This window comes from Papaver somniferum, chromosome 11 (assembly GCF_003573695.1).
Source record: "Papaver somniferum cultivar HN1 chromosome 11, ASM357369v1, whole genome shotgun sequence".
NCBI lineage: Eukaryota > Viridiplantae > Streptophyta > Magnoliopsida > Ranunculales > Papaveraceae > Papaver > Papaver somniferum.
In genome coordinates, this window is record NC_039368.1 from 87373005 (window position 1) to 87400328 (window position 27324).

The 27324-nt window shown below is 36.0% G+C and overlaps 1 protein-coding gene across 1 annotated transcript; it reads right to left on the reverse strand.

Moving 5' to 3' along the window:
- Positions 1-18121: 18121 nt before the first annotated feature.
- Positions 18122-19517, reverse strand: LOC113321305. Its single transcript, XM_026569202.1, has one exon. The coding sequence runs from the start codon at positions 19064-19066 to the stop codon at positions 18149-18151; it is 918 nt and encodes a 305-aa protein (XP_026424987.1). The 5' UTR covers positions 19067-19517; the 3' UTR covers positions 18122-18148.
- Positions 19518-27324: the final 7807 nt, after the last annotated feature.

The window sequence follows — 27324 nt, forward strand, 5'->3', positions numbered from 1 at the left end:
TGAATGGGCTATACAGAACAACAAGCTTGATATATGTATTAACTCTGATTCTAAAGCAGCAGTGAGTGCATACATGTCAGGAAGACTGCCTTGGTTCATGCAGGTAAGATGGAAGAGAATAAAGGAACTATTGAATAATATCCAACTTGTACATAGCTTGAGAGAAGTAAATTTCTATGCTGACTCCATGGCAAAGAAGGGTGCAGGATTCGTGAGAGAGGGAAAGATCATTTTCAATTCAAAACCAAGTTTCATCCCAGATTTGGAATCACCTGAGCAAATTTACTATAGGTTTTGCTAAAAATTTCTTTCTTATGTTTTTACAGTTGGGCTTTAGGAGTTGAGTTTGTCTTATTTTTTCTTTTGAGTTTTCCATTTTATTGGGCCTTGGTGGTTCTTTTTTTGTAAACTCTGTAGTTGGTTGTATTTTTCCATAATGAGTAATAAATTGGTTTTGATCGAGCAAAAAAAAAAAAAAATCACTTGTAAACACTTTTGAGCAATGAAAAATTATTCTGAGTGTGTTTCCAATATGCAGAGCTAAACCCAATCCTTAGGGCTATGGAGGAAGCCGTTGTTTCGGTAAAAGTGATATATTTTTATTAATTAATTACAACAACTCTATTATGATTTTTGCATTGAACTAAAAATTGTTTATATGATTTTGATTAGTTAGGTGTATTTTCTCTTGATAGAATATGCTTGCCTTAGGGTTTTGATATTCTATGCTTGGATTAACATCTATTCTTTTGGAAATCTACATGTCTAGGAAATACTATTAGAATCAATCTGAATGTTGAGTTGCATAATTATTGTTTTATTAAATCACTAATATCAACCAATGGTGGAATCCTAGTCCTGTTCTCTCCATAATTTTCACAACATCTTTTTAATTTAGTTCGCTATTTTTATTTATTAAAAAAAAAATCTAAAAATCCGCTTTCACAAGTCTTGAACGAATCATACTACTACAACAACTTTGAAAACACATCAATCGCCAGATTACCGATTATTAGGAAAACACGTGGTTTAGTACGGTGAACCCTCTGGGCGTTATCATCCGAAACACCACAAGCCTTAGCCTTGTACCTTTGACCAGTCTTTGACTATAGGTATATTTTGCTAAAGGTAACCTGAGCTTACCCAATTTTATTCAACCTTGCATTTGCACGTACACAAAAGTATGTCGAACTGGTATTACAATAGCCAATACACTGATTATCCGACTGATCAAAATGGACATTATTTTTTTTATGACCATAGTGTGAATAGTGGTTGGGAACATCAAGGTTATGGATCATACCATGGTGAGCCCAATTACTATCCACACAAACACCAGTCATACGAGCAAGAAAATAAGGAATATTATAGTACTAGTTCCTCGTCTTTGGACAATATAATGAAAATGTTGAAAACTAGTCCCTATATGATCCTTCTGAACCTGTTCTTCCTCTAGAAGAGTCTCTCAAACAATTAACTGAGAATACAAATAGGTTTGTGATAGAAATGAATAAACAAAATGCATCCATGAGCGAACCTTCTATACACGATACCATAATAAAGTCATGTGAGGCGATTCACGATACTATAAGGAAGTCATGCGAGTCGACTCAAAAGCTTTTGTTAGAGGACCAGAACAGAACTGCTCGAAATAATCTTAATTTCCAATGTAGTGTTTCCAATAGTACCCTTGAAAATGAGGATAGTTATTTTCATAATCAATATGATGAGGTTAGAATTGGTAACACTACTTTTTTAGATAAGGTTCGACCATTTTCATGTTATTATAATGATGATTATGATGAGGATAGTGTTGATGAAGAATCAGACACATATAGGCATAGTGATCAGGAATTTGTTACTCCAATTGACCTTTACAATGATAATATTATTTCTAGTTAAAATCCAAATAATTTTAATAATTATTCACCTATTCAAAAGGACGAGGATTTGACGAGAGATACCACCGTTTTAGACGATGTATAATTTCCTAGTTACGAAGCCGATAATGATTTAGAGAAACGAGTTTATTCTGAGAATATCATTTTAGATTCTAAGGATTTAAAAACAATAGTCTTAGACGAATAAGATGAACTCGTAAAGATTTTCAATATGAGTGAGGATGCATCACCTGAGTATAATCTACACGAAGCAATTGACCATTTTCAGGATTCTGATGATCTAGAAATTAGGGAAATCGTAACTAGTCTATCTAGAGACACCCAAAACTCTAAGTTTGGGGGTGATTATCATTCTCCTTGTGCCTTACCTTTAGCTCTTACAGAGATCCCTCACTTAGGACTTGACGTATGTGCCTCAACCATTTTAAAAGATTATCTTCATACACGTTTTCCTGAACCTGGTGATTTCCATAAGGAAGTTCAGTTGTTAGAAACCCATCCTCTGGTTGATGTGGTTTGCCCAGGATATGATACCCAAATTGATTTTGTTTTTCCCACCGAAATATTTTTCAACCAATTGTGGGAACGTACGAGTTTCAAATGTGTCAGTTATTAAGTTTTGAGACTAAGCCTAAGAACTTTAGGATATTAGAATCGACACATTTGAATGACCACCAACTCAATTATGGTCATCTATGTAAGTCAAATCTGATTGACTTTAAGGATCCGCAATTATTCAGGTTATTATTATGTGCTTATAAGTTTTTATTTGAGTTTTTCCAGACTCTAATACCTGAATCGGATCTTAGCTACACGGAAATGAAACCCATGAAAATATTTTATTTGGACCCAGTTATGAAACCTGAACCTGAACCACAACTAGATGTAGTTGTCTTAAACATGATACTGGACAAGGGTATGCTTTATTTGTTCATTTTCTTGGTAGGCTGCAGATTCCTTTTATTTGTGATTAAGGCTGCACAAGAACCGGGCTAGAGTCCCTGTACCGGCCTAGAACCAAAAGAACTGTACCGGAACCGGAGTAAATGGTACATGGACCGGTTCTCAAATTTCAGTCCCGGTCAACACCATTTACAGGGACCGGTTCTGGGGGAGGTACCGGTATGTACCGGCTTGAATGTCCCAGTGAATAATAGACGTTAGATATTTTAATTGGAAGTAATCGCGGCCATAGATACTGGGTATAAATAGTCACTTTATCTATCTGAGCATCGACTACATCCCTCATTCTTCTTCTTTTTTCTCTCAAAATTGAAGAACAGAAAAACCATTGTTCTTCTTCTTCTTCTTCATCTCCATCTCTGACTCTCTATCAGATTCACCATCACTACCACCGCCACCGCGATCATCAACATGTCCTTCTTCAGTTATTTCAAAAAAATTAAAAGGTCGTGATGAGATGTTGAAACTATGTTTAGGGATTTAATTTTTTTGGTAAAGGTTTTTGTTTCTTAATGTTGAGTTGCTGAATTAGGGTTTTTGATTAGTGGTTTTTGTTTAATCTTTAATTGCTGAAATAGAGTTTTAATTAGGGTTCTAATTTCTTGATGTTTGATTTCATCCAGATTTGAGGTTTGACTAATTGATCTGGTATGGAGATAGTTATGGGATTGCAGATGCAGTTAGAGATTGAACTGGTGAATGATGATGAATGGATTTTTGTCGGTAATGTTAAAATTAATTGAGTTGCAGAAAGGTATCGTATTAATGTTGTTGGTATTGCACAAATTGAAAGAACGATGGTTCGATCTTTTAAGAGATGTTGATGCATCATCCCCTACTCAACGTATGAATAATGATGTGCGTACTGGATTTCAATTAGTCATCATCGACTTTCTTCAATTTAGTGAAGTGCAAAAGGAATTAAGTAACCGAATATAATGCTAGCTTATTTTGGTTGAATGATTGTGATATATTGTTGGTAGTCATAAGAATTTCATATTTGTACAAGTAGCTGAAGGTTAGGTAATGGTTGAATGAGTGTGTTATATTGTTGATCTGTGAATTTGTGATGTTGTAAATGGATTGTGAGTTTCTGTTAGATTTTAAGTTTGAATGCAATGGACTGGTGTTGTGGTGCATAAATTTCGATCGAGTATTTCTACATAACTGTAGTAGGTAAAAACCCGGTACCGGAGGTACAGGTACAACACCAGGTACAAGTACGAGTACCGGTCCTAAAAATGAGGTACCGATCAACACCAAGTACAGGGACCGGTTCCATAAGAGAACCGGGACGTACCAGACCATGTGCAACCTTATTTGTGATAGGTCAATTTGGTTTTTATGATCCACAGTTATTCCAGCTATTACTTTATGATTTTATAAGGTGACTAATCCTTTCTTAGTCTGGCTGAAGACGTTAAACTTAGCACTTCTTGGGAGGTAACCCATCCTCATGCAACACGGTAATATATTTCCTTAACTCTTTTGCTTCAAATGGTAACATTTCTCCTTGTTCATGCTTTTAATTTTATCTTAGAACATTGAGGACAATGTAATATTTAAGTTTGGGGGTATGGGAGAAACTTTTTAGTTGCAAGAAATAAACTCCAGAGCCTAGAAATCTATGCTTATTAAGGATAACACTAACTAATCTAAGTGGATGGAAGCATCTTGGTTGTTGGAGTTGAGGAACCAATCTGATTAGATGGAAACATCTAAATAGAGTCTATTCATAAAAGCACAGAGCTCAGGTGTTAGAAATAACATGATAGTTTCACCATACCTCGGAAGCATCTTATTACTTCTGTTTTTATTTTTTTGCATAATGTTTATGTTGATGTCTGCTGGGTTGAAATAGGGTGATTGAGTTACAAAAAAAAAAGTTGAAAAAAAAAAGGCTGAAAAAAAAAGTTAGACTAGACCATCAGACCAACCGGAATTAATATCAATAAAATCGACCGCTGGTTCCCTTGTATATGTCAGCCGTGTTGATCTAGAATTAGGATTATCTTCTACTGGTTTCCTTGTATATGCCATCTGTGTTGATATTAGTCAAGATCAGTATCTCAATCTATTAGGTCATAGGTTAATCTCGGCATTGACGTCCATTTGCAACCATCTATTTCTATTTCCATCTTCTTAATCTATTCATGTGATTTGTTTGAGTCCGGATATTGATGTCCATAGTCCGACTATCTGAGTAGAGATCTGTCACTTATATATGAATTTTAGTATGTGGGTGCAAACTCGCGTACAACAATTGGAATTTCGCATTAGGGTACTTCCTCCTGTAGTCAATAAGTATGCCAACCAAGGAGATTCTTTAGTGCCTTCCAAGGTTCCGCGTAGATAGCTAGGGTCTGGAGTAAAGGTTTTGTGAGTATATATCTGGTAAGCCATCCCGAGACTATAACTCGGCCACTAAGGCCACCTAGGGGTTTAAAGGCTTGTTGCACATGCTAAGTGCAATCGACGATGCTTGCGACAGTGAGTTAGGCTTTTATTTTGTTGATTTGATTTTCTCGGGACTAGTAAATAATAAGTTTGGGGGTATTTGATAGACGCATTTATGTGTTTATATCTCGATTTTCAATATTATTAGTGCTCGATTTTGTACTTATTTGGTTATTTATGTCTTTGTAGGTGTTTTTGGAGAAATAAGCTTTTGTGGCGAAAATTGGCTCGAAAAGTACCCCTAGAGAAAGTATTAAAGACAGCCCGAAAATGTGTTATTGGCGCCCGGAAGAATTGATAAAGGCACCCAAGAAATTTATTATTTACACCCAAGAAATTGTTTTTTTGCACCCCCAGTTGCTAAAGGGAGACCATTTACGGATAAAGGGGAGGTCATCTTCTCTAATTTGAAATTCAAAAATTGGCGGGAATATCAACTAATCAACGGCGTGCTTTGGGATTTGATTTTTGGGCGACTTTAAAAGAGATTCAATCGCATTTTTTCATTGGGCTGGACTTGATTAAGTTAAACAGCGCATGTATCGGCGTTGGATTGGATTAGATTGGGTTTGATTATTGATTTGAAGAAAACAGGGAGGAAAAGTTCAAACGAGTTTCTGAGTTGGAATCGACTGTGATATTATCATATTTCTTTGCGGATATGGGTTTGTTTGGGCCTGTTACGACCATACAGGACTGGTACGTGGTTGTGATCAAAGAAAATTCAAGTTTCCATGCTTATCTCACGTAAACAGGGCAAGAGAGAGTCTCGGGAGTTAGTCATATTTTTGGAAGTTGCGTAAAACTTTGGAGCGTATATTGTAGCAGGATTCTGTTCAATCGAGTTGGGGGGTCTGGATAATCATCAAAGACGCATAAATAGAGAAAGAAGATGAGAGTTTTACGTAACTTGGTCGTGGGGAGAAGAAAAAAGATATCCGAGATATTCTTGAGATTTATTCGATCTGTGGTGTATATAAGATCTTTGGGGAATATCATAAGAGGGGTTGAGAGTTTGGGGACGGAGCATAGGTGCTAGGGTAGCTGCAGGTGGATTTGCAGGGAAGCTGCAGGAGAGACTGCCGTAGAAGAAGAAGAACACGAAGAATATATCACAATTTAAACACAACAGTCATCTTTTCTTTGTAACAACCACCAAACTGTAACAGTGACGTCTGAAACAGTAATGCAGCGTTGCGAATTCTGTCTATTATATTTTCTTCAATAAAACACCTTTTGAGCCATGTTTCTATTGTTTGAGTTGTTTTGGGTATGACGAGCTAAACCCCATCACTGGGACAATGGAGGAATTCGTGTTTCATATTTGATTGGTAACCATGATTGATTATTTTGGCTATTTGCATTATTTTTAATTGATTTATGATTTTTATTAATTAGTTGAGATTTCGTTTGATGCCGTATGCTTAGACTTAGATCTTTTGATGCATCATGCTTGTGATTTACAATTGATGTTTTACAAAATCTATTATTGGAAAATAAAAGAGTCAACAAAAGAGCTATAATTGTTAAGAATCATTATATGAACCAATTGAATGTGATTAATGGTGGAATCTTGAGTCCCAGTCTCTCTCGATATTGTGACAGTCCTTTGTATCTATTTGTTAGAGTTAGAATTTAAGTCTAGAATCGAGTCTTTACAAGTTCGGGAGAACGATACTTTATTTACCATTAAAAAACTACATCAGTTACGATGTGTTTATGTTTCGAATCGTTCTAACGAATCGATCCTCAAGGATTATGAGGAAAACCTACATATAAAGTCACTTGAATGTGATAATCTTTTTCAAAAGTTTTTTTTGTTAGAAGAGAAACTTGCAGAATCTGAAGCAAGGATTAACTCCCAGCAAACAAGTTTTGATGACAGAGAAAGCGCTTGTCTCGCTCGAGAAAAACGCTTTAAGGCTGATTTAGCTGCTGCTCTTGATAAAATCAAGATGTTGGAAGATGACTTGAAAAAGTTCAATACTAGTTCAAGAAAATTAACCACTATGCTAGGAGCAGGTAAAAATCACTGCGATACATGAGGATTGGGCTATAAGGGAATATATGCTCCAAGTATTAGCAAAGAGGTAAAATTTGTCAAGTCTAGTGATTCTTCTCAACAAAAGGTTTCCACTGATAGCAAAAGTGAAATACCTTCGCCGGCAGTTAAAGTTCAAAAGAGCAAAGTATATCAACCTCCAAGGTCAGCACACACAGATCGAGGTAAGAACATTCCTCATGTTTGCCACTATTGCGGAAATAAAGGTTACTTGGAAAGGAGATGTCGTTTCCGTTTAAGGAATGAGAAACTTCATAATGTTCTTGTTTTGGCATCACAAGAAGTTGTGAAACCAAGATCATATGTTAAGACTGATCCCCTTAACATTACAGGTTGTAACTGTCCAACCTTTAGGCAAAATAATCAGTGTTGTGATAAACCTAGATTTGCCTATAAACGTCATATGAATCTTTTTCACAATCATAATGGTTATCAAAAGGATAACTTCGTAAAGACGAAGACAAGATTCGATGCTCCCAATTGGAGAAAGACTAACTTGCAAAAGAATAGTCAATCGAATTCTCTTCCGAGAATTCTTGAAGAGAGTAATGGGAAGAAGGTTCTGGTTGTTCCTAAACGCACTCAAAAGTGGATACCAAAGAAAGTTAACGATGTTTTGAGTGTGAAAAGGAATGATCTCCCAGAAAATTCCATGACTATGGAGAAGGAAATATCCATGATGTTGGAACTTAAAAATTTCTTTGGAAATATGGATTTGGATGTGAAAGGTTCCAAAAGCGATCTCTTTCATGATAAAAATTCACTTGTGGTGAGCAAGACATTGTTCACCTCAACACAACTTGATTGTTTTGTAATTGCATCCTCACCAAGGAATGCCATGCTATGTATACAGTAAGGGAAGCACGAGAATTGGGGCACACAGATTATATTCGGTAAGGCTGTAGAATTCGATTGGATTCTTCTAAAAAGGTATGTCTATAAACTTGAGCAATATTTGTGTGTTTATTTGCTTAGAGTACGTATAATGATCCATGTACCTTTCTTATCGTTCATTTGTACCTAACTTGATCTGTGTTTAAGATTCTTAAATGTTTAGGTTTGAAAATAGTAGTTCGGGATGTTTTTACTTCATGGTACACATACCAAGTATGCATACCATCATTTAAAATCAAAATCCAGGGATTTTAGTACGCATATCCGTTTGCATACTTCTTCAGGTCACGAAAATTCGTTTGCAAACCTGTATGCGTACTGGCATGTAGACGTCGATATTTCATAAACTCGTTTTGACCGAAACTTCTTCATACGAACTCGGAATGACCTCATTCTTTTTCATTCTCCTCCTCTTTGAATTCTCTTCAAAATAGTGATGAGAATTCTTGGATTTGGATGAGTTAAGATTGGTCTTTGTCCCGACTCTTGTTTTTGAGTGTTTGCTCCGTTTCGTCACACTTGTTCCACTTATCTTGTACTTGGGAACTTGGATTCTTGGAGTAATTATCTTCTAGGCTCATTTATAGATATTACAAGAATGTTGTTAGTGAATCACAAAAAAGGAAGTTCAAGGATGGGTAGTAGTATGCATTGTTATGGGATTCTTGAATGTATATAATCATCTTATGTGAACCACGGTGCATGGTCGTTAATGACTTTGTATGTTCTTCTTAGAATAACTACCATCTATTTAGCTTGTGTAACTATAAGTTACACATCTAATTAGCTTGTGTAACTATAAGTTACATATCTATTTAGCTTGTGTAACCACTAGGTCTAGACCAACACATCCTCTCTGAAATTTGCATAACTGCCACCCTCAGCTTCTTCAATAACTAAACAGACACAAGCACTCAAGGTCATATTCAACAAGTAGTCACCAAAAGCTTTAAATGTAAAAAAAATAAAATATGTTTCAACTAGTATACATCCTAAGTTACCGTAACATCACTAATTACCAAAACAGCTGGACAGTAATAATACGTTAAATCATTTTTATGTCCAATGCAATTCAAAGCATCTAATTCAACCAAAAATCCCGAAAATTATAATACAAGCAAACAGTATTTTAGCAGCACAAACCTCATCTAAATATTGTTTCCCAGCAACCCAACATTCAAAGCCCCATCATTCAAATTATCTCGCAAACTTACATAATCATTACTAACAATTCCACATTCAATCTCATCATTTCCTGAATCACTAGCTCCACTACTACTCCCTACTACTAGGACTTGATGTTCTTTCCTCAATTTCACAAATATAACCACTATAACGTATAGAAGTTTCATATTAGGTTACATATGCATATCCCATCAAATTAGCATGTGTAACTATAAGTTACACATTTAATTTGCATGTGTAACTAGTAGATACACATTCATTTAGCTTGTGTACCTAGAAGTTACGCATTTAATTAGCATGTGTAACATAGTCTGCCAATGCTAGTTAACGTGCAAACTGTCATGCATGTGACTTGTGTAATGTGTAGTTAAACAGATGTAATGTGCATTTAAACATACATATATCCATATATATCCATATACTACCTTTCAAGAAAAGAAGTAGCTAGTCATAAGTAATCAAGAAGGCTTACTTGATAAGGGTGTTCACTTTCTCTATCTGGATTTTGTACATCTTCTTGACAACATCCTTGATTTTCTTCTTGTTGTTGTCTTCAATCTTGCGGCCTCGGCGGTGAGTGGGTATTTCAGGATCTGGTAATGGTCAAGCTTGTTCCTTGGTAGTGCACTAATACATGGGTACTTGGGGGTTCATTTCCTTCTACAATGTCTATGTCCTGTGAAATGTGATTGATGTGCGGATCTTCTTATTCTTCTTATTCTTAATGGTTGATGCTCCATCTTTGACATCCTTGGCAGCTTTGTTGGCTAGCACCTTGGGGTCAGCCTTCTTAGTAAATACATGACAAGCAAATGATATAAGTACCATAGCATATAGAACACTTCTCATACAAATGAATAAAACAGGACATCCAAAATTCAAAAACCAGTGGATACATAACAGTCAAATTCATCTCATAACTGAACAAACTGGAGCAAGTATACAAAACTTAGTAGTTCACCCTTACAGAGTTACAGACTCTACAAAAAGAAGGTAATCCATCTCCATATGATGTGCATTTTAATCAGGACAAAACACATGCAAGAAAGCACAACAAAAAACACCCCTCCTAAACTCTTATCAAGTATGAAACGAACAGTTATGCTCCTATTTAAATAGAGGGGACTACATTGCAAGATTATCACGCCACACAAATCCTAGAATTTTCATATCTCATTACTAGAAGAACTTTCATCAAAAAAACGCCTCCATTTCTTTGCAAACCAACATACGTCTACACATGAAAACTTATATTGCATGCAAAAAGCAATAAATGTCATTGAACAAATATTACTCCAAAGAAGTAGCAGATACAGAACAGTCAAATTTATCTCATAACTGAACAAACTAGAGAAAGTATACAAAACTTAAGTATACAGAACGGTCAAATCTATCTCATGTCCCAGCTACGAGAACTATCTCGATGCATAATTCAACAGTAAAAACCAATCATTCACAAGGGATGCTAATGTAGTAAATTTATCATAACCTGTTAACCTTGATCACAACAAAAATATAAACATTTAAAAAAGAAGAGAACCTTGTGAAATCAGCTAATTACCTGTGACCACTAGCACCAGCAGTAGAAACTTAAAATAGTTCATCCTCTATCTTCTCATCGTCTCCTTCAATTCTGAAAAACACCACCACCGACTTCAAAATCCTCCTTCAAACCTTCTCCAATACCACCACCTCTACCACCACAACCTCCTGATACTCCACCAGAACCTGCATCTCCTCTACCAACACCACCATAGATTCGTTAATCAAACTCAACATATGTAGTCCACAACTGGCTCCATTAGAATTATGAGAGACCAGCGTTTTTATTTAATGGAGAATATCTTCTTAGCCGATTGAATTCAACTAGTATTATCAACAAATCGAACTTAAACAACAACATCAACAGAAAGAACAACAAACCTAAACATACCTAGATTCAAAACACGTTGATTCAATAAAAATCATGTTCTTCTCCGATCTGAATAAAGTCAATGAAAACAAAAATCAGAACCTAATCAGATTAATAAAATAAAACTACTAAATGAGGAAAACCTATTGAATCAAATCAAAAACCTTACCTGAAGTAGCTTTGAAACAACAAATTAGAGTCAATTGATTGATTCGAACTTGTAGATTGATGATCAATTGTTAAACATGTTTGAATCAAATCGATTAAATCGATTGAAAACTAGAATAATTCAATCAATATATGAGATATTTTCGAAACAACTGAAAAATACAGAGATTCGATTGTAACTGATAGGGAAGAAACAAAACCCTAATAGAATCGTTGCAGCTCTGATCTGAGATTCAATCTAAAACCAAAAATGAATGATTGATTTCGTTCTTCTGTAATAGGTAAACGTCATCAGCGGAGATCGATGGAGCGAGAATCGTTTTCTTGCTCTCTGCAATCGTTTTCTTCGGTTTGATACTAGAACCCTAATTTTCTTCACAGCAGAGACGAGAGAGAAGTGAGAGAAAGTGAAAATGAAAATGAAATATGATAATTAGTTTTATTACATATAAATACTAAAGGCAGTCCTGGTATTATAAAAATTATGCTTTACTAATAAGCCCTCAAATCTAAAGTTTTGGGCCTAGAAATATCAAAATGTGAAAGAATGGAGTTGACAGTGAATGATCCATCTATATATTGAACCCATATAGTATGGGGTTCTAGTATTTGGGTAACCCATAATATGAGGCCTTAATTAAAAGAATTTTAAATCTAGGCCCCGAGTTATTAAAAGACATACATGCCCTTAATTAAAAAAAGTTTAAACCCATGCGTACCCGTTTGCATACTTGAAGCTTAAAGTTCTAAAATCGGTTATGTACATAAACATAAACATTTATATTATAAGGAATGCAATCTTTGCAAACCGTGGCTATAATGTTCATGAATTTATTCGAGTGAATCAAAACGATTTTGCTTCAATTGTGTTCTTGTATAATTCTATGAGAATATAGCAATTGAACAACTCTTTAACTAGTTTCATTTGAATCATTTGAACTAGTTATGGTTAAGATGAATAAGGTTGATATGAGAGTGATCATATGGCTAACTTCGGTTAACTATTATTGAGCCAACATGGTGTACACATTTAGGTACGGTTACATAAACCTAAATGAGGCTACATTTCATTTGCGTGTAACAAGCTAAGTTCGATCTAACGGTTGAAAGATATTAGCTTGGTTGAATCAGGTTTTTCATCTAACAGTGAATATTGAATGCTTTGTTACCAAGTTAACTTAGATTTCAAACCCTGATTTGAAAACTACATAAAGGAAAACTCTAGAAACTGGGAAACCTAATCCCCACACTTATGTGTGTTACTAGTTGCATAATCTAGAGTGGATTCTCCTTTAAATTTAGGTTTCTCTCGAGACCCCGTAGGTTAACGACTTAAAGACTTCATTGGGATTGTGAAGCCAAACCTAATTATTTTCTCTATAGTTGCGTGATCTGTTTCTATCGTGTTGAGTACAATTGTAAAATTGGCTCGAGATTAATTTCTCCGATAGGCAAGATAGAAAAGTAATCACAAACACCTTCGTCTCAATGTTTGTGATTCCACAATATCTTGTTTCACTAGTCGATTAAGATTATTGTGAGGTGATTGATAATACTAGGTTGTTCTTCGGGAATATAAGACCGGTTTATCAATTGGTTCATGCTGATCTTGATTTATCAAAATACGGAACAAAACTCATAGGTATTTCTGTGGGAGACAGATTTATCTATTCCAATAGACTTTTCTGTGTGAGACAGATTTGTTTATCAAGTCTTCGACTTTGGGTTGTAGCAACTCTTGGTTGTGGGTAAGATCAACTAAGGGAATCAAGTGCGTAGTATCCTGCTGGGATCAGAGACGTAAGGAACGCAACTGTATCTTGAATTAGTGTGATATTGATTAAGGTTCAACTACAATCAAGTACAAAGTTCATTGGTAGTAGGATAGTGTCTGTAGCGTCTTAATACAGTATGGTGTTCAAAGCTGGACTATGTCCCGGGGTTTTTCTGCATTTGCGGTTTCCTCGTTAACAAATCTTCTGGTGTCTGTGTTATTTCTTTTCCGCATTATATTTTTTTATATAATTGAAATGTCATAGGTTCTGCGATCAATTGGTAAATCCAACCTTTGGTTGTTGATTGAAATTGATTGATCCTTGAACATTGGTCTTTGGTACCATTCAAGCTATTTCTCTTGTATTCAATCAGGCTCGCAAATTCCTATTTTTTTGATTGCGGATTGAATTGAGAAATTGAGATATAACTCTTGGATATACTTTTTCTTAAGATTGAGTCTGACTGTCCAGTTGATTCTCTTGAAAGTATATTTGAGTTGGTCCATACAGATTGCTAAGCGAAATATTGGGTGAGGTTGTTAGATCCCCGCTTTTTCAATGTTCATCAACTGATTAAACTCAGTATTCAATTTCTCTTTATATTAATAACCCTAAAGTATCGCCACTCAATGTAATACTTCGTTATGGCTCCATATGTCAACATATACTACAATCGTTAATATCTGGATTCTTTTCCACCAAATAACCTAGTGTTTATCCCTATGAGATTCAACTTGAGGAAAGCATTAATATTTGTGAGACGAGCTATTCATAGACAATACATCGCACTTTTCGTAGCATATTCAACCTAGGCCAAGCTTCAATTGTGGCTTCTTCATAATTCCTGCCTCTAGTGATCAGAAACTACTACTAGTTATTAGGGTTCTTTACATAAGACTCCTAGTTAACTATAAATTATTTATTAAGGATAACTGATTTTCGACTCCAAACATACAAAACAACCAATCATATTATTACATGAACACAATCACATAATTTTTATACGCAGTAAAACACGAACGATAAAAAGAGATAATGACAACTAAAACTTACCAGCCAGATAGATTCACATGTTTAGAACTTCCGATTACATCTCCGACCAATAAAAGAGTTAACTACTCATAGGTTTACTAAAACTCACGGAAATATATAAGAAAAGAAAAAGAATAAAAAGAGAAAATATCATAATTTCCCCCTTTAAAGGGGTAAACCAAAATTTACTCTCCTTCTTGTGGAGAACTTGTGCAGAAAATTGTATCTTAGCTCCCCTTCGTATAGGCTTTTGTAACCTCCTATTTCTCTTACCGCGCGGGCCCAAAACAGGCCTAACATAAGCTAAATCCAAGTTGATTTCACTATTTTGCTCATAACTTCTTCGTCCGACCTCGGAATGACCTCATTCTTTTTGCGTTGGATTTTAATTTTCGTTCTCTTCAAGATCGTAGCAATTTTACAGTCATTTCCACCTTTTCTGGTTGACTCTCCTATCATAACACACAAAATAGAAAACAAATGTATAATAAGTAATATGAAAGAATTATAGCTAATATAAACATGAATTTGATTCTAAGAATATGTGAATTATGCACTTATCAGTAATAATGTGGGAATCTCTGTTATCAATCATGGAATAACAAGATTGAATAGAGAACTTACCTGATCAATAAGGGTCCTGGTTGTTGTGTGTGGATTCCAGTGTGCACTGTAACTGATTCCAAGTTGGTGACTAGATTAATCGCTTTGTAGATTTGAATGCTGGAAAGCTTTCTTTGTATGCTGAGATTTCTATTAGTGGAGTTGTTGTTGAACCCGATGCTCTATGCTACACCGTCTTACCATTGGTCATAGATATGACGTATATATTTGGGTATTTTTTCTTTAACGTGATATTTTCAATCCCTTTTTCTTCTTAGTGAAAGTGTTATCTCCCGTTTTAATGGTTGTACATTGTTTACTAAACGGAAAATGGATTATTTGTCCAAATATTTTTAAAACATGGTTCAAATAGACGAGTGAAAATTAGTATGCGTGAAATGGACACAAAAATAGCAAAGATGAAACTGGATTCATCCTGACTTTAAATTAAAAAATAGCAAGGATGAAACTGGATGCATCCTGATGTAAATTAAAAATAAGAAAAAGTATTTGAAAATGGGTAGGATGAAACTGTTTATATCCTGACTATTTTTACATTTTTGTCCATTTAAACAGTATCAAAATCTAAGTGTCCTTTTCACCCAAGAATTATTGATTTTGGTCTTTTTAACCAATTTTGTGTTTACAAAATTGCAGATGGTTATAAATTTCTTTTCAGTCACTTACGTGTGGCTGTTTTAGAAGCTTTTCTTTTGTTATTGTGGTTTGATGCTTTGCACTTAGCTGCAATGGGTTTTCTCCATAAGTCTTGAAGTTCAATATTAAATCTTGACCACCATTTCGTTAGAAGTTTTTTTTTTGATCGGTAAAGAATTCAGTGCTGGCGAGTTTCGAACTCAGGTCACTAGTGTCATCATCCTGCGATTTTACCACTGTATTACAATGACACTGGCCCATTTTGTTAGAAGAGCTTTTGCTCATGGAACTTCATATTTTGACTCTAAAATCCTATTTTTGGCCAATTATCTCCAGTTGGTTCATTGGGAAGATTGGGTAAAGTCTGGTCGTAGAACAAAACTTTGATGGATGTAAAAATAATACTCATGCTGACATGCAGATTGCATGGGCAACACTATATTTGACAATACAACACTATATGTGACAACACAGTAAGTACAATGCAGTTAGTTACATGGTTGTTGCAACTAACTTTCACCTGGACACTTAGATTGGCTTTTTCGTTTTTGTTCTTCTTTTCCTTGCTCCTGCTTTTCTCGTACATGCAAATATGCAATTATCCAACATTGTCCGTTTAGACTTTAACGCGTTTGACTTCAGATCGTAACGTCGTGGGTTTGGCACCCACTATGGTGGATTTTCCTCCAATATTGACATTAGAGGAGAATCAACGATATCAGCTGGTATATGTCTTCTTACCCAAATCAGAGGCCATCAACATTATAAAATAGAAAAAGAAATGAACAGTTCGGTTCTCCACGTTTTCATGCTCTTTATCATATTTGAAGGTGTGTCTAAACCTACATTTTTTTAGTTTTTACTTTTGAGTTCTTACATCACAATCAAGACCATATTACCCAATAATTAACATACAGTGTTATAACTACTTCTCTAAAGTTTAAAGTAGAGTGTACCAAACGAAAATTTGGACAGTTTGATTGAAATTTTGCAGGGTCCTACTAGGAAATTTTGTTCTTTCATGTTCATTAAAGTTAGGCCTCCTAATCCAAATTTAATTTGCAACTTAGGTGTAAATATCGGAAAGATATGTGAACCTAATTTTAGCCCAACCCAAACCGAGTACCTTAAGTTTTTAAAAAGTAGGGAGATTGCATTATGAGTTGTGACCAGTGAAGTAGTAGGGTATGGATGATGTGCAGTTAATTCTAAAGTCTGAAAGTCATAGCTTATCTAATTTTCTTGGCAGATGACCACAATTCGGTATGGAACCATTTTCTCTTTTGCCACAATGAGTAACGTTTGAGCTTGACATGACATAGTCTCTTGGAAAAGAAAGATGTTTAGCTTGGCTTGTTGCTTTCCCAACATCAAAGGGAGAGTTACGTAGGAAATTATCAAAAAACTAAATGAAGATAATGTGAGCAAAAACCTTGAAAGCCCAACACTTTAGTGACCAAGGAACAACTTGGTTTTACTTTCCGGGTGGGTCCAAAGCCGGAAACCCATTGGCTTTTTGCCGTTGTCATCTTGGCTGCGTGCAGGATACGGAAAATGAGTTATTTGTCCAAATATTTTTAAATCACGGTTCAAATGGACGAGTAAAAAATTGTTTGGGTGAAATTGCCAAAAAAAAAAAATAGTAAGGATAAAACTGGTTTCATCCTATCTTAAATTTAAAAAATAGCAAGGATAAAACTGGATACATCCTGTGTAAATTAAAAATAAGAAAAAATATCTGAAAATGGGCACGATGAAACTGGTTACAACCTGACTATTTTTACGTTTTTATCCATTTAAACAGTATCAAAATCTAACTGTCCATTTCACCCAAAAATTGTTGATTTTGATCTTTTTAACCAATTTTGTGTGCAGGATAATAAGTGGGAAGGATGAACATTTTCCAAAATCTCTCACGCCGTGTCTCCCATGTAGAGCCATTCACGTTCACAAAATAAAATGTCACTTCAAAATCTTTGTCGATTTTACTTTAACTTGACCGAATCTTTTGCAAGTTGGAAGTTGCAAAAAGCATCCGTTGTAATGATTTTGCTGGAGAAGATGAGATCACATTGAACCAGCCAGGTTTCTTTCTTTTAGGTAGGTAGTTCATTGTTTCACAACTTAAGCGTAACATAAATATATAGATTGCATTCCTTAATTAGTCCCACATGAACCCATCCTGCTATCCCCCCTACACCTAGTAAATCTCAAACTTTCTCTTTTAGTTGTTTAATCCACGATAGCGAAGCAAAATGACTTTACTGTTGAAAACAGATGATCTAATCTAAGTACAGTATATCTTTACTTTTCTTTCTTTCTGGTATTGAAATCTAGTCTGTTCTTTTTCATTCACATTTTTACAAATACCGATCAAACAAACAAAAAAAAGGTTCATTTTTATGCATCTTTTCCCCTTTTTCATTAAAACCCAATTGCAACCTCTCATAGTTGCATTTACCATGACCAATTGAAGTACATTTGCAGGGAACTACAGTCTAGAGAGAGGAGATGGAAGAAAATAAATTGATGAATTATTTTATTGATTCTTACAAGCATAAATCGACAAAGAAAACTCAACTTCATCTTTCGGAACTTTTTCTTGCAACCATAATCTACTGTCTAAGACACTTCTAGTTCTGAACATAAACACAGCATAACCAGTAGTGGGTTTAAAAAACCAATCATGAACATCCCACATCAAATCAACTAATAAACCATCAACAAAGATAATCTGATTCCCTCTGAAATTCCATTGTAATTTCTTCACACGTATCACCTTCTTATTGTCAATACATACAGATAAAACTGGATATTTATAACCGGATTCATCTTCATTACCACATCTAATCAATATGTCATGTTCTGTACCACTATCACAAAATTGAGCCTTTGTTGAATAATGTGTGTTCCCAGAGAAGCATTCTTTTCTTGAAATCATACTGAATTGAGTAAATGAAATACTAGCTTTGAACTTTTTTGTAATGGTCTCTTCATCTATGTTGTCTCCTAATAATAGACCATATTTTGAATCCACTACAATCACAACATAAAAACCATCTATTGGTTCTGGACCAGAATCATACCTTGCAGTAGACAGATCCCAGAAAGCATCAATCTTGAAACCACCTGCTTCAAAGAACTTGCTCCCTTTTTTCTTCCTGAAAATTCTAGAGTTTGTGTTGATTTTCAAAGTTTGATGATGAGAAGATGGATCATCACCAACTGTTATGCTTAGACCTTGATCTATTAAAGTTTTGCACCAACTGATTGTGATTGTGATGTTATTAACCTGTTTCTGGGATGATGTAAACTTTGTTTTGTAAAGACAAGTTACTACATTTTGAATTGATGGGATGAGTTTTGGCGGACGACATGTTTGGTTTAATGGATTTGAACAAGAAGAATCTGATATTCTTACTACTTGTTCACTGAAACAAGAACCAATATCTCTCATTCTCAACAGAACAAAACAAGAAATCAGACAAGGGGTTTGTTTGGATTATCAAGAAAAGATCTGAAGATTTAGAGAAATCGGTCGTTCTGGAATCTGAATTCCTTACTTGGCTAGAAAATGGAGGAGAGGGAGAGAAATAAGAGAAAACTTGGTTTTAGAGGAACTCATGTGTATTAAATAAGATGCTCCGTAGGCTTTAAAAAAAATGGAGGTTTTGAAATGGAAATTAAGTGAGAAGATAGAAATATTGTAATAAAGGTTAAAACCTTTTCAAGGTTGTTAATTTACTTTGACAGTTCATAATCTTAGTGAGACTGTTGAGATATTAAGGCAAATATTTATCTGAAGTTGGACCAGGTCTGTTATCAATCAGATTTTCTTATTCGCTAATTCTAATTAATAAAGAAAGTTGAGTATTAATTTTGAGCTTCTAAAAACAAAAAAGATACAGACAAAAAATAAGAATTAGGGAGGGGAGGGTGTTATTTATTGGATTTTTATGGCGATTTTTAAATACGAAAGTGGGCAAGACTTAGCAGAGTTCATTGTCATTAATCTGTATTAATTAATTATGTATTTCTTTTTCTTTTTCTTTTTTCTGTAAAAGGATCGTGTATGCGGAGAGGAGATTCGTGGTGGGAATGGAATTGGGATCGGTAAAATTGAGAAGGATATTTGCTTAATAAAATGTTTTATATTTTAACTGCGGTTTTCCGTTTTGTCTGTTTACCCTTTCGTCTAGCATTTAGTTCTATATTACTATATCTAATCTTCTATGGCAGAAGTTCTATCTACCCGTCTTCTGTGGTACTTTACCCTTGTATTGACTTGTTAAACCTAAACCGTAAATCATGTTGTGTACCTCCCTGCTTCTTTTGCTGATTTGTTCCTACAGAATACCAGAATAATTGGTAGAACTGCTTTCACCATGTTCGACCATTTCTTACACAGAACAGTGCTATCCTATTCTGATTGGTGTCGGAATGGGTTTGAGTATGAACAAGCGCTATGCTATGGTGCTATTGTTTTTGGCCATTTCCTTACCATCTGGCCATGGAGAAAATCAATCCCTTGGCCATAAAACATATATTTAGGGAGGGGATGTTGGCTGAGAACAAAAATGCAAGGTTGCTTTGTATTTTCTAAGAAAAGCGAATAACGCGATACTTTGGCCACCTTTCAAGCATGTTAAGTGCTATTTAGCGAGTTAATTGGCATCACTTGATAACAACCACGTGAATAAGGCCAATGTCAGAGACCCATATGCATCAGATGGCCCGATGGTTTTTGGTCGTTTTTAGTTGGTGGGGCGATTTGTCTGGTTAGTTCCGTTAACGAGTGAGACCTCAGCCTGTTAATTAGCTATGCGGAGGATTCCCTCCACGACCAGTTTCTTAGAGGGACTATGGCCGTTTAGGCCACAGAAGCTTAAGGCAATCTAGTTTTTTTTCCTTATTCGAAAACAGAGATAATGGGCGACACAGTTACTCAATAACAAAGGTCGGAAATGCAGAACTAAGATTAGCCTCATGCAAAACCATTGATTTACTATGCATCCAATTGGTGTGACCAGTAATGCTTGCAAACTGTAAAGTTTGAAATAAATACATCAAGTTTGGACATTTCCAAATTAAGTTTCCTAAAATGTTTTTGGAGGCTTCTAAGTCTGTCGGCTTAGATTTCCAAGCACAAAAATAATTTCCTCAAAATATACATCGTTCATTTGATGGAACCCCAGATCAAATTTGTCTCCCGCTTCCATCTAGTATGCATCATCCTTGGCATGAAAGTTTATATTTGCTCTCTGCAACTTTTTGGCCCATGTTAACAGCTAACTCAACTCCTTTTCTTTGCATGGTTTTTGGTGCATCCATAGGTTGTAAAGCTCCTTACTCTCACATAGTTTCCTGAGAAGGACATAAAAATTAAGGCAAAGTTAGTACAAGGAATAGAAATAATATTGGCATTTCATAGGATGGACCCATTGAACATATGTTAACGGTGATGCCTAAATTCTCCTTATGATGCCTAGTAATACTTTCCCCGTTGTCCTCAGTATGACTTTGATAGTACATATTGTTAAGAATAGACTTTGATTGTGCACGATTTTGTCAAAGGAACAAATGTGTTGTCTGATGTTGTTAGCAGTAGTCACAGTAGAAGAGTGATTATCTGGAAGACCAAATCACATTTGGCTTTCCAAAGATATGATGTCATCTCCAAACAGCTGAGACTAAACAAATGAAGCATAAAGACAGAACATGAGGGTACGAAAGATGTCTCCAGTTACATTTTTGCAAAAAGTACATATGGGATCAATATAACTTAGAATGCTAGCAGTCTTGGCATTTGTAGGGAGGGTAGCATGAACACATTTCCGTACGAACATTAGAATGAAGAAATAAGTATCAAGCTTCCAAACAGCTTTACAGGCAGAATTTTGGGTCTCATCCTTATATTTTTCTTGTATTTTTTTTGTTATACAAAGATTTAACAATGAACTCACTTTTGTCAGTTAAATCCCATATAATAGTGTCCTTTTATTGGAGATTAAAAGGAGTGGCATTAAGAGATGCTTGATATTACGCAGGAAACCAAAGGGATAAAACATCGGGGCCCCATTCCCCTAAGTTGTTAAAGACTTGATTAACTAAATTCTGATCAGGTGCGCATAATATGTGTCTGACGAAAATAATATTCTTGTCAACGATCCATCTACCCTTCCATATCTGAATATTATGACCATTACCCACTTTTTATTTGTGATACTTACGGATATTTCCATCCTTTTCGAGGATACCTTTCCAAATCAGGAAATCAGTTTTTTAGATTGTGTATCGGTTCTGATGACTTCCTGACCTTCAAAATATTTAGTTTTCATAATTGAGTGCAATGATAAATTAGGTTCCTTAATGAGTCTCCGGCCTATTATAGAAATGATAACATTGTTGAAGAATTCCATATCATAATCCTTAATGAATCTCCAGACTAATTCTTTGGCAATGTTTAGGTGGATACTTAGTTTTGGCATGAATAGTACCCGACGGATACTGAGTTGCATCCTAAGTCAAAGGACCTTAATCAATTCTACAACATAAGATCTGTATATTTTTTTCTTCGTCCTCTTTCCAACAAAGGACTCTTTACAACTGATTTTGAGGAAATTAATTAATCTAAAGAAGAAAAAAATTGGCTATGAATCACATCATAACCTTCCCATTTCAACAGATTATAGCACTCCTGATCTTTAAATCTACCTCTTTGTTTTTGTAATTTTTTAAAGTATTTGATCTTAGTGAAATTGGTATATATGTGATTGAAAATTTTTGTTCTAACTTCCCCCCTCCTTCTAAAAAAACTAGAGAAATCTTTGCTCAGATTTATCCCCTAAGTATTTTGAAGGTCAGGAAGTCAATGACCTCAACATAGAATAATCCAAATTATTCTGGAAGTCAATAATATAAAAAAAATAAGTCAAAAGACCTCAATATAGATGTTATGTTTTTAAAACATTACAAGGTCACACGATGTGCTAACAGTTTCATTGAATTACACAAACATAATTTATGAACATTAATACACCTAAAGATTTTGCTGATAATAGTTTTTTCTCTTTTGTACTTAAAATGGTTATGTCGGACCATTTAAATGTAAAACAGACCCGGTTATAAATTTAACATTCAACAAAAAGTGATGGTGATATCTATGATCACTAATTTATGCTCTTTCCCTACATATTCTTTCTCTTCTCTCTTTTCTATTTAAAATAAACATATTCTCTCTCTTCTCTGAATATTCTCTCTGATTAGCCTGATTTCCTACCGTTTGGCATCTGTTCTTATATAACGAAATTTTTTTTTTGCCAAAAGTTGGCCGGAATTCTTTGAATAGTTTTCTGATCATGGATACTGATGGGAATCACTTGATCTTTTACACTCAAGATAACAACTATAATCATCTGAATCACAGTCACAACCACGTTCAAAATCACAATCACCTGAATCACAATCAAAAATCAAAATCACCTGCTACATCTGAAGCATTATAGTCTCAACAACCAGCCTAAATCTTCAGACAATGAAAACCTCAAATGAAATCATCTAACCCATAGGAAACACACTTCTTGCAACATTCACAAAAAAGGGAAACAAGTATCAAGGCATTCATATGATGATGATAGCTCCTGGCGACCACTTAAAATCGTCTCATGGTTGGAGTTCTGTTTGCACAAAATCCCTTAGTGATCCAAGATAGTATTTTGGCCAGTAATCTTAACTTTATAGAATCAAATTTCTAGAAGAGTCCTTAAATTTATAATAGAAAAATCCAAACCCTGCTTACCTAAGATATTAATCATTACTTTATTCACTATATTTCTACAGAATGACCTAATTACCAGCATTCAACTCCACACAAAAGATTTACATTTATCAGAAAGAATTGCCAAAATCTACCGCTTAAACAAAGTTAGACTAGCCATGAATTTTCTGTCATTTGTTCTTTGTCATAACCAACTTGAAATCAAATGGAAACAAAACATATATACTACCCACAATGATAAATCTCACAATTAATGTTCATTATCAAACCCACAAAAAGACTGTTATATCACACCAATATGGAAAATAGGAACGTGAATCATACATGTTTGAAACGCTTATCCCAAAATAAGACACCCATTGTGTACCACCCTCTCAGAATGAAGTCCTTACCTTCCCTGGTTAAATTGGTATCACGTGATTTGACTCTAGGTGCCCTGACTGACGGTGCGTTCACGACTTATTTTCACATGTAATGGAGTTCTCTATGGCCCGACTACATTAGCACGTGGTTAGGGTCGGATTGGAGTCCGAACCGGATATGACTCAAGTGAATCATTGTCGGGAATACTCAACATCTACATCTCCTGCAACAACTCGTGCTCCGACTTGGCCAACAAAGAGACAAAGCAAATCAAAAATGGGGAAAATAATGTCCTCACAAGGAAACCATGGATACAATGCAAAAAACCTTATCACATCTTTCACATCAGCCGAAAAGTTTAGTTATTAACTTGAATCCAATTTAATCACCATTTTCAACCGCGACACTTTCATGCACTTCAAAAGGATGGATGGGTGTCGAAAAAATTCCATGCATCATCACAAAAGCCTGGTTCGGTTACTTTTGGACCATGACCAGGATAAGTGAAATGATGAGGGTACCAAGTACACCACAATCTTTTCAATATCAACCTATAAGTATGATACCTTGTGTGATTGTCTATAGACAAAGAAGTCGAGACAATACTGCTTATGGGTAAAAACTGTTTTTGCTGGTTTTGGTAAATTTGGGTGTGTAGATGAGAAACGAATCTATACCTAAAACAAATGCACTGCACGGGAGTACTTTAGATTCGAGAGATCAATCTGTATAATCCTGGCCTAAACCAAGAAATGGTCGTTCCAGTCTTGCTTCGGTAACAAAGTGAAGGAGAAGGGTTGGTCCTAGGGAGAGAAGCGAAGAAGGTGTTGAGACCAGAATGAATAATTCTGAAGGTGTGGTTATTTTATGACTTGTATCAGAATTTGGAACTGTCTTGCAGAGTGTAAGCTATCAGTTCTTTGGTGTTTTCTGGATACTGTGTTGTTGTTAACCAAAAACTGTCGTTTGATCGAAATAGGTAAAACCTATTTATACAAGTCATACTGAATGCACCCTGATCTCGTAGAAAGTGGGAACGATTGAGTGATGGAGAAGTGGGGTCGTGTGTAAATGACAGAAACCACGTTCCCACTATGAAGGAGACGGGTTAGTTTACACCCACAACTTCTGGACGCCACTAACTGCCTTGATTTCTGACACTTTCTTATAATGGGTGTGTTGCACGCCGCACGCTATAAACTGCCAGACCAATACCCTGATGAGTATCCCCCAGTTTGTGACGTGTTTGACGTCTCGAGTGTTTTCATGGAAAACGTGTAACAGATTGTTATATGAGGCAAGTCAAAGCCAGGAGACTTGCCGTAGGAGAATAGCATGTGATGATATTAGGCTTGTCTTGATTGGTCGCCTAAGACTTGCCACAGACCTGTCAATTCTGTGGCGAATTTGGACGGCTGAGATTATGACTCATGAGAGAGGGTGGCCATTGATTATGGCCACAATGGCACAGTGGATCCATTGGTAATGACATATTTAGCGCATGCCAGTGGCACAGTGATTCAAGTAGCGCCTGGCGTAGCCATGTCCGCTAGATTTTGGCATATTGATGTTAGACCAAAATATGGCTCGACAACATTGGCTCTAGTTTCCATATCAAGCTTAATGACTTAGGGAACATTAATCGGCTTGGTTGGCGTGGCAGCCTTAGCTAAATTAGGGTTTAGCACATCGAAACCCTAATTAGCACGTGTGGCATGTGGTCGTCGCACAGTGAAGTTTTGTGCAAACGATGCCATAGCCATGCAAAAGGAACTATAGCAAGGCCATAATGTGGAAACGACCACATGACCAAGGGTTTCTATGAGTGTCTATGGCATGGTGCCATTCTTAGGGTTTCCTAGGTCCCACATGGCTCGTGGCATGTTGTGGGGCCAAAGTTGCATAATTTGGGCCACGACTGAAAATTAAGGTTTCGAATAACACCACTAAAGCAAGGTCGTGTCTCTGATTAGGATACCTTAATTTAAGTCTGTTATGACGTTGGCTACGAACATGAGGTGGGTTAGCGCGTGGGCGCGCTATTTATGGCATGTTGACACGTTCGGCATGCTGCTGCGGCAAAGTGGCACGTTTGGCATGCACGTTAGTGCATTGACGCGGCATGGCATGTTTGGCATGTTATTAGCATGCGGAGTTGGATGGCACATTTGGCATGCACGTTTGGCATGCCATTGGTGCGGTTTTGGAAAGCCAATTTGGCATTGTGACCATCTGGCGCAATTTTGCCTCTTTTAATACTGTGGCAGGTTTAAAGCGACCTGATTGGTCGATGGGAAATAGGGCCGACAAGTATGGTCCCATCCACAACTCATCTGAGTGTGGCGGGTTTAAGGAGACCTGATTGGTCGATAGGAAAGAGGAGGGCCGGTCGAGCAGCACAGGGCGTGGCCGTTGGCAAGTGGCGGCGGCTAGCCTATGACACGGCCACATCTCCCTTTGCTGCTGCTCCCATTTTTCGCGGCTCCTCTTTTATTCCTTGATTTCTGATTTTTGGATATGATTCTGCACCTACTAATCCATGGCGGATCGATCGCCTAGCTTGACTGAGCTTAGTTTCGACTAACAAGGTCTAATATACTGCGCAGGGCGCAACCCTAATTTTTGCAAATTAGTCAGGGTAATATCTGAATCTTGCGAATTATCACAAAATTGATTGAATTCCATGTGCTAACACAGAGTTCTTTAAGTTTATTGCCAGAGATCGGTATGCTTTCTGATTGAGTACTTTTATGCAAGGACCTTAACCTTGATACTGGAAATTCGTGCTACTCTACTGCGAGTGAACACAAATTTTCATGCCATATCAATATTAAGGGTTCGGCCGGTGAACATAGCACAGAAAGCATTCAAAAAAACTTATATTTATTGAATAACATAGGTAGGGTGCCGAAATTTACAGAATATTTGGGATTGTTGCTACATGCACCATTCTGGATAAATTTCATGTGAACATATTGAATTTCTCAATAAATGCGCCAGTAAAGAGGTTGGACACTCATCACTTTACATGGCTCCGTTTCTTTGTAGAATGACTCAAGGTTTTACAAATTTATCCCTGAACTAAAAACCATCATCAAAATTAAGTCCCCTACTTAGCACATAACAGTGGCATTGTTGCGGGGTAAGCATGAGATAGTGACAGTCAAGCGGCAAAATGGTCAAGCCAGAGTAAGCAAACATTACCAGGAAAGTGGATGCTTCATATCTTTAGGATGTGTTGATGTCAGAGCTCCAAGCTAGGAAAACACATCCTTCCTTTGACTATCTGGACATTTTCTCCCGGTCTTCATTAGGGTTTCAATGAGAAACATTACTCGGTTGAAATTTAATCCTTGGCTATCGGATAAGTCCGTTACGATTGCTCAGTATCCGTTTCTCCTTAGGGTTTCCGCAATATATATGCAGGTGAAACTAGATTGTTCTTCTCAATAAAGACTCTTCTTGCTGAATTTGTATCTCTTCATCATGTCGAACAGAAGTGAATCATCTCCGATCCAGCCAGACGCAGGAGGCTTGCTTCCGGAATATGAATCTAATCACCTCCTGATTTTAAA

Bases quoted from the DNA above. Each gene is read 5' to 3' on its own strand.
- LOC113321305 (XM_026569202.1), bottom strand. From the start codon at position 19,066: ATGAGAGATATTGGTTCTTGTTTCAGTGAACAAGTAGTAAGAATATCA.